This window comes from Aquila chrysaetos, chromosome 11, assembly GCF_900496995.4.
Source record: "Aquila chrysaetos chrysaetos chromosome 11, bAquChr1.4, whole genome shotgun sequence".
In the NCBI taxonomy this organism is placed as follows: Eukaryota; Metazoa; Chordata; class Aves; order Accipitriformes; family Accipitridae; genus Aquila; species Aquila chrysaetos.
In genome coordinates this window covers 7,343,398-7,356,466 of record NC_044014.1, presented here as the reverse complement: position 1 = coordinate 7,356,466, position 13,069 = coordinate 7,343,398, and the positions used below count along the sequence as shown (strand labels likewise).

The window sequence follows — 13,069 nt, the reverse complement described above, 5'->3', positions numbered from 1 at the left end:
CTGGTACGGCAGAGCCCCAGGTCAGAGAAACGGGGACACGCAAAGCCTGACCACCTGCATTTTTCCTGCCCAGTGACAATGTTTGGAGCACAGTTTGCAGCTCAGTATTACACCACGCAAACACCTCCACAAAGGTGCAGCGATCTGTAACGTGCATTTAAAGGCTTCTAGAGGAGGTGCTCTAAGAGCAGTGAAGGAACTCTGAAGAGCAGCAAAACAAACACCACTGATGCAAGGAAATACTATCATTAACAAACTTATTTACAGTATTTGGCTGTGAATTTAAGGTTAAATGAGTTGTCAACACAAGACTACCCTCAAAAAAGGAATTTTCAACTAGAGTGGCATCAGCACAGTGACTATCCCTATGTTACCACACGGTCCCAGCAGAGCAGAAGGGGAAGTACACCAACCCAAGCAATGACCAACCCTCCCTAGCAGTACCTTTTGGTTGTGGTCAATTGATCCTAAATGTCCACCCTGTGAGCTGAACTAAGTGCCCTCTGGATAGCTGGTGCATGTCAAGGCATCAAAAATCTGTTTTCTCTCTACTGGAGCCGGGTTGAAGACACGAGTCAAATTCAAGCAGTTGGGTTTTATTCCGTAGTTCTACAGAATAGTCCTTTCACTAGGGTTGTCATAGTGTACATGAAAAACATTTTTCAGTTGCTCAGAACATGGCCTTTGTAGTTTCTTTTTTTTTAACCTGTAGAAAGTAAACAATCATGTCAGGGAAAAACAAAAAGCAATTAATCTAGCTGATCGTATCTCTGTCAAATGACAAGAGTCAAAAACTTTTGCTTCAAAGTATTCATCCACAAACACTTCCTCAACAACTGCAGGAAGGAGATCCAACTGTAGAAGAGCTGAGTACTTATCTGTTTAGACCCCCGCCTTCATCATTTGTATCAAAGAGTATCTTGACCATATATTGACAATTGCCTACCATTATAGTAGTCAGCAGGATGAATTTAAATATTTCAACTTCCCAAATCAAGAAATGAAAATCTAAAAATATTTTAATGTAGCAAGTTTGGCTATAGAACCAGTGCAACATAAAGAGGACACCCATTGTATAACTGACTTTACTCTTAATCTTAACAGAGTAAGCTACAGATGCAACGGATTTACCACAAGTTATTTGGTTAAATTAAATACTGCAATTAGGATCATGCTGTTCGTAATTGTGGCTTTACAGTACCGATGCTCAAGTTGGCTGAGTTAGTTTTACTGTAAGTAAAATGCAAGTTTACAGAGAAACAAAATAATCTAGTATAGTATGCTGTATTCTGTTTCATGCTCAGTCACAATGATAACGTCTTCAAACAGATAAACAATATTTCAGCATTATGTTAATAATGCCAAAACATACAGGAATTTTAATGCCAAATTTACAACATAATACAGTGCTTAACAGACAGATTTCTCAGGTATGGTGGCCTAGTGAAAATGCTACACAGGACTGAGAAGCATCCAAGCACTACTCAGTGCATAAGAAGTGAAACACGTTGACAGGAATGTTTTACCTTTTGATGGAATCACTGTTGTAGAAGTTTGTGTCCCAAACATAATGCAATGTAAAATGAATGTTGAACCCTTGCCTCAAACTTGAAGCAAAAGCACGACGTGTTATTTACAAACTTGAACCAGTAAAACCACTTTAAGAACAGAAAAAAAATTGTGATCACTTGACAAAGATGACAGAGCTTGATTACTGTGTTATGTGAACTAGAATGGTAATGAAGTTGTAAACAAACTTTAACCAAATTAGGTTAATGTATCTATTCTTAAGAATATTGTCACTTCAGCAAACAGTGATTTTTAAAGCTAAGGACACTATCAGAGGTTTTATTTTTGTTTAAAGCCAAAACTGATGAAAATCTGGAAGCTGGCAAATAATTTTTGTTCCCTATTAGCCTTCATTAACTTCTCCACTGCATACTTCAGCAAAACTTTCAAAACCCCTGTTTTTATCTAATTCTGCTTCAACTTAATTAGCTGGTAGCAAAGTTGAAGCAAACATTATCAACACTTGAAAAATCCCTACTCAGAGTGGTTTGGTTTTCCACGATTGGGGAAGAGATTAGACTGCTGGCATTGTTCTGCATAGAAAACAAAACACTAAAGCATTCATTTTCACTTTTAAAATAAAAACTTCCTCAAAATTAAATATTTTCTTTGCAAATATGCAAAGAAATATAAAGGTGAATCTGTCAATCACAGCAGCGTCCTCATTCTCCACCCCCTACCCCCAACCCCCTCCAAACTAACAGCAGTGCCAAAGTGGCTGATGTGAAACTGATAGAATTAAATTCATTTACATGAAGCCTGGCTACAAAACAAAAAGAAACTTTGTCCCTGCCGCATCTCTTTTTCCTGCATTTTGTAATGAATTCATGCAAGCATAAAGGGGGTTGTGTCAGGTTTTTGTGTAGGTTTTTTGAACGGGCATAAGGGTTGTGCAAGACAAAACTGAACAAACTTTTGTTTCACTTCAGAAAGATTTTATATTACCAACTCATTTCTCTTCATAACTAAAGGTGATAAAAAATAAATCCATAGTAACAAAAAAAAAAAACCAACCCCACAACCTGTAGTCACACTGCTTTTTCAAGTATGTTTCTCCCCTCATGAAAGAATTGCATTAGCCATACTACAAGCCCATGTCACAATCATTAGGGTTTAGACCATAGGTCCAGATCTCCTGGAACTGGGCTCAGCTGGATCTCCAGCTGAGTTTACACAAGACTGGAAGCAGGAGGCTGATGGGTACACACGCATGCATTACACCACTCCTCAACTCCCCGATTCTGACCACATCCACTATCACACCCCCATCACATCCCCGAAGCAGGAGAAATGGCACAGGAGCCACAAAGTGATCTTGGACAGGTACCATTGTTCACCAATTAATCAGGTGCAAATCTGGTTTGTGCTGATGGAGATGCACTTTGCGGACCTACGAGACTGGAGAATTTTGCCCACTGGTTCTACATAGCACAGCATAATACACATCTTAGTATTTCACTCAGTCTGGAATTCACATCTCAATCTATTGCAATTATGGAAGCCAGTGAAAAGTCAATGAGAGGGGTTCTACAAGAGTTGGTCCCAGCATTAAACACTAATACATATGAAAAAAAAAAAGTGGACAAACTTCAAGTCACTATTAGTAGATGGTGATAGGTTCAACTTTTCTTCCTTCCTCCTTAAATTCACCTCTCATTAATGCAAAGAGAAAGTGCAACTTTGCAGCATGTTTGTTCACATCAAGTTTTTCCTCAAGAACACATTTTGCAGTAACAAAATATGGTCTATAAAGTTGCAAAGTGCACAAGCTGAAGGCACAGAGTACAAACACATAGGAAAACAGATTTCAAAATACCAAGTAACAAAAAAAGAGATAAAAGAAAAATCTGGAATTTAAAACTCCCTGACAGAAGATACATTTATATGGGACCAACTCTTAAAAGGTGACAACTTTTAAACTAATGAACAAATACTGCAAAATAATGAAAATTTATTCTTATTATTTAAGGAAAAGCTCCAGAAAATACCTTGAAGTTTAAAAACTAATACACTGACGTGTTAACTAGTTTTAAGAATGTCCTTAATATTTAAGAAAAGAGTGCAAAAAAGATTCTTCCATTCTAACGCTTTTGGAAGCTGCTGATTTCGGCTGCCCATTTCCACTTTGAAAGGATTGTTTTTCAAGGTGCATTCCTCACAAAAATCGCAGAACATGAACTTGTTGAGAGGCTAGACCAAGGAATCATGTCTTTCAAAGTCATCCCAATTGTAGCAGCAACTGACATTTTATTATATAAAGAAGAAAGTCCAAAATTCTTCTTTGAGGCATAGTTCGTGTCAGAGCTCAAGTATCAGCAGTTGCCAAAGGAGGCTCCGGATACCACCTGCGCTCCTCCAGTGTCTGTTCTGGCTAGGAATAGAAGCTGATCCAGTATATTCACTATCTGTACCCCCTGGAGCTTGCACAAGCTGATGAGCCATCTGAAATTACATAAAAAGTTCAAGAAATTCTCTCATATTAAACTTCCACCTTATGTCCTTTGCCCCTCTTCCCCCAACAGCCCAAAAACCAGCATTGCCTGCAAAACGTTAACAGTGTAAACAGAAGCTGATATACCACGTAAACACCCATTCATTCATTTCAGGTTGTAATAAGAGTTCATCACAAAACTGTATGACATTTTATGGTAGGGAATAGAGCGAACATACTCAGCTGAATGCACAGGAGGGAACTTGGTAGAAAGAATGCAATAAAATGAACTGAAGTTAACAACAGTACCAGAACAGATGCTATTCCCCAATCCCCAAGCCTATTTAACGACAGTCAGGACTTTGTACTTCAATCCTACCATAGAATGTATGGGACTAGATTCTCTCCTGGCTAGATATTTAGTCAGCAGAGAAGATGAGACCTTTGACTGACTGCACCCAAATTAGGGCTGTCTGGAGTAGAGCAACCAACTGAGAATGGAAATACAATTCCTCCCTGTGTCTCTTCCCCCCACTCCCTAAACTATATGGGGGGAAATTAAGGGAGTAACAAAGTGAAGAACCTTACAGTTAAACATGCAGCAAGAGACTTTATCTACAAATGGAAGAGAACTTCCCTGCTGCATGACTTGAACATTTGTGGCCAAATACTGCCTTTAGTGTCTCAACACAGGTGGATCCCAGGTTGTATTAGACACTAATTGAGGGTTCCAAGTGAAAAACCCCTCCAAACTCTCCATTCTGTCACTGGACAGAAACATGCATTACCAGTAGGTAATTTATATCAGAGGTGGACTGGCTCATCATTTCATTGCCTGTTGCGTATCCTGACCAGGCAGAGACTTGGGACAACTACGTCCTTTTTCCTCAAGACCTCAGCTTCCACTTAAATGAAGTGCAAATTTCTTGGCCTCAGTAGCTAGGATATCTTACTACCTTACAGGTGGCTGTGGGACTCCAGCACAGTTAGCCAGGCTCTAGATCCAAGAAGTTCCTATTATTACTTAGAATGGTAAAGTTTACATTGGCAGACAGCTAGCTGCGTGTGGAGATGTAGCCTCTGACACCTTACTATCCCCCAAGAACCCAGAAGCCCACCACTACCTGTATGCCCAACCCGTCAGGGACTGTAGCACACTGGAGGGCAGGGTTAGATGCATACTTACTGTAAGTTAACTCTTCTCCAGCTCTCTTGCGTGACTGGTCACCTCTAGGAAAGAAGGGGAAGAAAGGTATTTTCATGATGACCTGAACTAATTGAAGATGTCCCTGCTCATTGCAAGGGAGTTGGACTAGATGACCTTTAAAGGTCCGTACCAACCCAAACCATTCTATGATTTTAAAAAAGGGAAAACAACAGTGAAGTACCTCCACACAATCATCAACTTTTACAGACTTTAGAAACAAAATGCAAACATAGTAGCAATAACACATGACCGCAGGATTCTCAATTTACTAAAACAGAAGTATAAGCTGTATTTTATAGATTTAATTAACTCATCCTTTTGTTAAAGATAGTAGGTTTGATTTTTATAAACTTAAGATGAGGAAAATTGCTCATATGCAGTGTGGTCTTAAGTCATGCATAAAATTGTTTTCCTCAATTCAAACTCCTCAACTAAACTTTATAGAACTATTTGAAAAATTCTGCCTCTATCAGTCTAAAAAGGTAAGATGCTCCTGAAAACCCAACAATCAGACCCTAAGCAAGTCTCAGCTGCCAGCATTCCCTCTTCAAGCAGATGATTTAAATAAATAACTAAAGTTGTGTAAACACCGGTTGACATCACTGCTCCTGAAAACCCAAAGTCAAATTCCCGTCTATTTGGAAAACTTTTTTTTTCCCTTTTTTTCTTGTGCACACAAACTCTTAAAGCTGGAAAATCCTGCTTGTGAAGAAACTTCACAAGTTTCTTGTGATGATAGATATGCTATTGATAGTGTTATATAAGGAAGGAAGATTTCAATATATTTTCATCACAGCGGTTGTAATTTCATATTTATCTGCTGGAAGTTGGTAGAAATAGGGGTTTTTTTGAATAACATGAAGTGTTCTTCCCTGAAACCACTCTTAAGGTGATGGATCTGCTGTGTATGCCTTAATTAAGGTCTTTCACAAGAGAAATACCAGCAATGAACTGGCTTGTATTCCCACTTGCTGCAGCAGTAGTATTTAACAATGTTGATAAGCTGACTATTTAAACCAGAGCCTGACATGACATTAACGCTGCTGAAGACACCTCACTGTGCTGTGTTCCTCATGGGTATTGTTGTAGGAAACGCAGCAGCAAAGACTTCACCATTTTTTGGCGCAATTAGAGAACAGATGACATTTCATACTAACCCAGAAGAGAACAGACTTGGCACACTACTTGCTAAAAGAGAAAAACAATCCTTTCATACATATAAATATATACATCTATATGTGTAGGAATATAACCTCATAACAATTCTGAAAAATTACAAATAAATATAATCTATGTTCATAACACAGGAAGAAGCACATTACATCTTGAAATACATTTCAAGGCAAAATGCATTTCAAATACCACTGCAAAATGGCATGTAGCAAATACATTACCTGTACTTCAGTTTTGTTTTCCTTGTGTCCTTTTAATGATGACAGACTCGACTCTAACACTTTATATAACCTCTATGTTTACCAGACTGCACTGACTCCCTCGCAGTACAACCATATAAAATATACTGTGCAAAACACATTCATCAAAGACTAAATGCCATCAATCAGTTATTCCACTGCAAAGTTTTACTTTGCATTTTTATTTAATAAATTGAAAGCAAGCTACATAGAAACAGCAGTTGCACAAAAGCATGGGCTAGGGTGGGCCAATTTTCTAAACCTATAAGGCACACCAAAACTCTTCACGTGTCCAATAGCCAGATCACCACATGCTGCAGAAAGCCAAAAGAAAGAGGAACTCTTGGGAATTAGACTCTGCAAACAACGTGTGACAGAGAAATCTTTACTTAGTTCTTTCTTGTATGACTATCCTCAAGCCCTAATCTCTTCTTTGTCCCCACCTATCACACAGGATAGAAACAGTTTCCTATGGATTTGCATTAGTTCCAGTGCTACAGATTACTTTCCTGCATAAAACAGGAGTTGCTAAAATATATTCTGAAGGATCCCACCAAGTCTGTAACAGGAGAGCACGACAGAGGCATGTTGCCTTTGCAATGGTCAGCATCCTTCCTACTACCCTTCCTAGCCTTTTATACAGTATCCTCCTCACAGTACCAGCCAAAGAACTTCAAAATCAAGCTGACAAGCCTGTCTTATTTTCAGGTACCTAGGGAAAAATGTTTTTGAAACCAATTGTTTTTGTGGATATGGACTGTTACTACTTGAAACTTCATTCTTAATTCTCTGTGGAGTGTAAAACTGGTGAAATGCAGTTGTAAGCAGAACTATAAGTCACCTACAGAATTAGTAAGATTGAAAGTTAGACAAAACCAAAATGTTCTTAGTTTTGTTTTGTTCTGTGCATTACAATCCTCTGTCAGCATTATATGCTCACTCAGTTTCAAAGTCTAAACTTCTATTTCTTGGGCCAAATGCACTACTTTTCTCAGCCCAAGCTCTTATGGGTTTGTTTTTAGTGTCTTAACTCATGCATATCTATCAAAAAATTCTTTTCCTCAACAGAAAGCCTTACAAGGAATGAGTCTACAATACCATTTGCATTTGGGTCAGAATTAGAGTTTTGAAGCTCAATAATTTACCAAGCTTTGAAGAGAGAGATTACCTTCAAGGAAAACTACACAAGAGTATGAAATCCAGGAGTACATCTAACACTATAAACATAACCACATCTAGTGGGTCTTCAAACTACAGGACCAGATTCTCAGCACTGCACAGGTAACAGGAAAGATGAAGATGTATTCCCTTCACAAACCTCTTGGGAACAGAGCACAATAGCTTCCCCAGCTTGATCTTGGTTTGTCAGACTACTGCAAAAGTGGCACACTGCTGTGGTGAAAGCGCTGTGCTTCTGTCTAGACAGTTAAATAGAAGAGCACAGAGCAACAGGCACAGCCCAGAGTGAACAATATAGGTTACAAAAATTTTCCACTGTCTCTTTTACTGTTTGTTCTTTTTTTTCCCCCCAATTCAACAGCCAGAAGAGAAATACCTATTAAAAATAAACACCTTGACAGTATAAAATAGCTCTGAAAGTGGAATAAGAAGTCATCAACTGACATTTTCAGAAGCATCATGAAAAAATGTCAGCTCATAGAAAATAAATGGCCAAAGTAAAGGCTGAACAGGAGCATGATCATGCATTAGAAGTGCAATCAAAACACAGGGAGGCATGAACTGTAAGCAATCTGTTTCATGAAAATATCTCAAGACTTCTGATCATCTACTTTCTGGTACCATCTGCAGGGTTAGTAGTGCTCAAAATGTATGGAAAATAAGGCCATATTTCAGATACTGAGTTGTGAAGGTTCTTTATTAACTCTTAAATTATTTCTTCAATATTTTTAGGTGTATCCATTTTAACATTTCAGCACCATCCAGCACAATTACTACTGAAGACTAATAATTATTACCTAGTAAATCCATTCTGCATAAGCTCTCTTTGAAGCTTCTGGTCTTGAGCAGCATATTCCTGAAGCTCAGATTCCACAGCAGGGGGTAGAATATTTGGGATGAATTTAGAAAATAAAGCTGGTGCCATCTGTACCCATTCTGTAAGAAAAGGGAAAGCAACAACAAAACACGTGGAAAAGATCTTTTGAAAATTTTACTCTTTGACAAATGTAACTTTGCTCTATTTTAAATACATTTTAGGATCTTGAATTTAAAAACAACAAAAACAAAAAACCCCAAAGCATCCCCCCAAAACCACAGAAACCAAGTCTTAAAGTAGAACACATAATCAAACTGTTAAAATCAGATGTTTACATGTAGATAATGGAATTACTGGGTTTTTTGGTCATCAACGTCATCATCAAATTGAAATTCAGTTCTTGCTGCATCTCGTAGGGCCTGTTGAGTCTCTGGACATTCTCAAGGACAGGTAATGACTATCAGCAAACTCACCTTGATAATCAGATCATTTGTAACACTTTACTCCAGGAAGTGTATTCACAAAATTTACACCTCTCTTCCCTGAGCCCTACTTCTAGAAAGCACAGTAATACCACCATACAACCCTGCTTCTCCATCCCCCATTTCAAACGAATTAATGCAATTCTCTCACTGATCTTCTAGAGCTTAGATGAACACTTTTTAATGTTCATTATATAATTTTAACCTGTACTAGTTCAGCTTCAGGATAGAAATGTGATTTAATTTCACTACACTGAACATTGCCTTACGGAAGCAAGACAGATTATGTTAAAGTTGCTTCAAGGCTGATGATAAGAAACACAGAAGACGGAGCAAAAGATGAAAATGGGGTTTATAGCAACTGTGTAAGAAGTTCTAAGAAAAATAAATACTCCTCAACTATTTCTGAAGCCAGACTTTCCAGAGGTTCTAGCACTTATCTTAAACCTCATCTTTACTTGGAAAAAGGGATGCTTTTAAACATATTCACTAAGGCACATTATGAGTTTTTATCCAATTCCCACATTTGGTTACTTGGTCCATGCCAAGCTTCAACAGTCTTTAATCAGCAAACTCACTAAATAATTATTACTATATGTGCAGGTGGTTTAAACAGAAAACAATGCACTAACCTCCCTCATCGTAGAATCATTTAAGGTTGGAAAAGACCTTTAAGATCATTGAGTCCAACTGTAAACCTAGCACTGCCAAGTCCACCCTAAACCATGTCCCTAAGTGCCACGTCTACGCGGCTTTTAAATACCTCCAGGGATGGTGACTCCACCACTTCCCTGGGCAGCCTGTTCCAATACCTGACAACCCTTTCAGTAAAGAAATTTTTTCCTAATATCCAACCTAAACCTCCCCTGGCACAACTTGAGGCCATTTCCTCTAGTCCTATCACTAGTTACTTGATAGAAAAGACCAGCACCCACCTCACCACAACCTCCTTTCAGGCAGCTGTAGAGAGCGATCAGGTCTCCCCTCAGCCTCCTCTTCTCCAGGCTAAACATCCCCAGTTCCCTCAGCCGCTCCTCATCAGACTTGTGCTCCAGGCCCCTCACCACCTTCGTCGCCCTTCTCTGGACACGCTCCAGCACCTCCATGTCTGTCCTGCAGTGAGGGGCCCCAAACCGAACACAGGACTCGAGGGGCGGCCTCACCAGTGCCCAGCACAGGGGACGGTCACCTCCCTGCTCCTGCTGGCCACGCTGGTTCTGATCCAGGCCAGGATGCCGTTGGCCTTCTTGGCCGCCTGGGCACACGGCCGGCTCACATTCAGCCGTCTGTGGACCAGCACCCCCAGGTCCTTTTCCGCCGGGCAGCTTTCCCAGCCGCTCTTCCCCAGGCCCGTAGCGCTGCGTGGGGTTGCTGTGACCCAGGTGCAGGACCCGGCACTCGGCCGTGTTGAACCTCATACAACCGGCCTCGGCCCATCGACCCAGCCTGTCCAGATCCCTCTGAAGACCCTTCCTACCCTCGAGCAGATCAACCCTCCCGCCCAACTTGGTGTCACCTGAAAACTGACTGAGGGTGCACTCGATCCCCTCGTCCAGATCACTGATACAGATAATAAACTGAACTGGCCCCAATACTGAGCCCTGGGGAACACCACCTGAGACCAGACACCAACTGGACTTCACTCCATTCACCATAACTCTTTGGCCCCGGCCATCCAGCCAGTTTTAACACAGCAAAGCGTACACCCATCCAAGCCACGAACAGCCAGTTTCTCCAGGAGAACGCTGTGGGAAATGGTGTCAAAGGCTTTCCTAAAGTCCAGGTAGACAACATCCACAGCCTTTCCCTCATCCACCAAGGGGTCACCTTGTCACAGAAGGAGATCAGGTTGGCCAAGCAGGGCCTGCCTTTCAGAAACCCATGCTGGCTGGGCCTGATCACCTGCTTGTCCTGTACGTGCCGTGTGATGGCACTCAAGATGATCTGCTCCACAACCTTCCCTGGCACCAAGGTCAGGCTTGTTGCACAAGAGGTCATGATGTACTCACAAGTTAAACTAAGCTCTTCCATGAAATAATACCAACCAAGTAATGGCTTCATAGACAAAACAGTCATCTCATGTCAAAGATCTGGCTGAAGCGTGACTCACAATATAACTTTCACTATTTCAAGACTTCTAAACTTCTGCCATGACTGACTTATTAAACAGCCTTCTTTCTTTATTTCTACAAAGCAAAAGAAATAGGTGTTCCCTCTGTCCCCAGAGTAGAGGGTTGGGTTGTTTTTTTTAAAATTAATTTGGTGTTCACATGGTACCCAGGTCACAGAAATGGGCAACAAGAAGAACCAGGGCCTTTGCATAGTAGATGCTAAGCATTATGATGGACAGAACACAATGCACATTTGTTTGTTAAATGTGCATTAGATAGACAGCAACCGCATACATATTTAGGAACAGTATGAGAGACTCCTAGAAACATTTTTCTTTTTTTACCTGGTCGTAGTGTATACAGGCCTTTCACTATATTTGCCATGGTTGAAGGAGTTATTTGAAACGGCGTTGACTGAGCTTCCAAAAGTAAAGCTGAAATAAAATTAAGAGAATTAGCCATTTTTCTAACCAAGAAATATCGGCTCTTAAACATACATTTTTATATCGAAGAAATACAGCAGTTGTGCTTTTTTTGTTATCTGATGTCCTCACAAAGGGAACAGCCAGTTATCCGATTGCAACTTAATTCTCAAGAGTAATAAACCATCACCTTTCGATAGAAGTAGTCTGTTCAAATTATGTATGATGAAAATATGAAATAACTTATTTTTCATCTGTTTTCAGACAGGCAGCAGGAGTTCTGAGGAAAAACCAAGCAAGCAATAGCTCTAAGTATTCAGATGCAGAACTGAAGTAAACAACTTATTTTTAGAAGCACTCTCATTCCGAGTGTGCTGAACACCTCGAGATCCACAGATCCTCGCTTTACAGTGTTTAGCATCTTGTCCATTAAATTAAGGCTGCATTGAAAGGCTATGAATGAAGTACAAGTAGTGTAAAAAAGAAAAAAAAAGTAAAAATCAAATAAGAAAAGTTGTTTGTTCTTTTAAACACAAGTGAACATTTCTATTTCATTTTTGGTCTCTTCTGTAGTAAACATTGCAATAACAGCATTTTCCTCTTGTAGGAAAACTTGGCAATAGCAGATCTACTGCTTGTATTACAATAGCCAGACCTTTAGCCTGCCGTGTATTTATATGAGGTTTGTACATCCATCTGAATTACATAAACAAACAATCAAAAAAAAAAATCAGTAAGGTTTAAAACTAACTGCTGCCTTTCAGTTCTTATGCCTCTACAAAGGACTTGAGCAGTATACACACCTTTCTGTACCCACTATGTAGAGGAGAAATGACTCTTACAATTCTACCTAAAGGGCATATCTCTTGTGCTTACATTGTAGAGACTCTGGTTTTTAAACTTCAAAGCTTCTTCAGTTCTGTCTTCAGCATCTGCCACTATAGTACTTACCATAAAAAGAAAAATCTTCTGCAGCATGTTCTTCTCTTTGTGAAATTGTTTAAGGGGCTCATGTAATAGGGAGATTAAAAAAAGAAAGTATTTTTTCTAACCTCCAAGTAATCAAAGTGGTTATATTTAACTGTTATGGATGAATTTATTTTACATAGAACCATCTTAAAAGTGCTTGTTCCTTTCAGCTGAAGCCTTGAGGGGGTGAGAACCTGTGATTTGTTTTGTAATGACATATTTACAGCCTCTTTCCTAAAGATTTTTCAAACAGCCTCTTGGCAGCCAGGAAAGTTGCAAATCAAAATTAAAAAGGGGATAATGCTTTGTAAGGAAGATATGCAGACAGTAATGCACAATCCATACAATGTGTGTGTATATACATATATATATATATTTAATTAGACTGTAACTACTTCAGCATAAACTTCACCAATAGATTTGTAAAGTGTCCAGAGAACCCAAAATTTATTCTTCATATGTAGGCACCA

At 39.5% G+C, this 13,069-nt stretch overlaps 1 protein-coding gene across 5 annotated transcripts in view; it reads right to left on the bottom strand.

The window, feature by feature from the left end:
* Positions 1-580: 580 nt before the first annotated feature.
* CACUL1 (CDK2 associated cullin domain 1) overlaps positions 581-13,069 on the bottom strand; it is a 53,042-nt gene continuing 40,553 nt past the window's right edge. For 3 of the 5 annotated variants that reach the window (XM_030031528.2, XM_030031530.2, XM_030031529.2), the window contains 4 exons: positions 11,553-11,642; positions 8,596-8,734; positions 5,187-5,230; positions 581-4,011 (listed from right to left, as the gene is read on the bottom strand). In XM_030031528.2, coding sequence (XP_029887388.1) covers positions 3,971-4,011; positions 5,187-5,230; positions 8,596-8,734; positions 11,553-11,642 — 314 coding nt within the window. In that variant the 3' untranslated portion in view covers positions 581-3,970. The remainder of the gene's footprint in view (positions 4,012-5,186; positions 5,231-8,595; positions 8,735-11,552; positions 11,643-13,069) is intronic. The other 2 variants (XM_041127321.1, XM_041127322.1) reach the window with 1 other exon arrangement.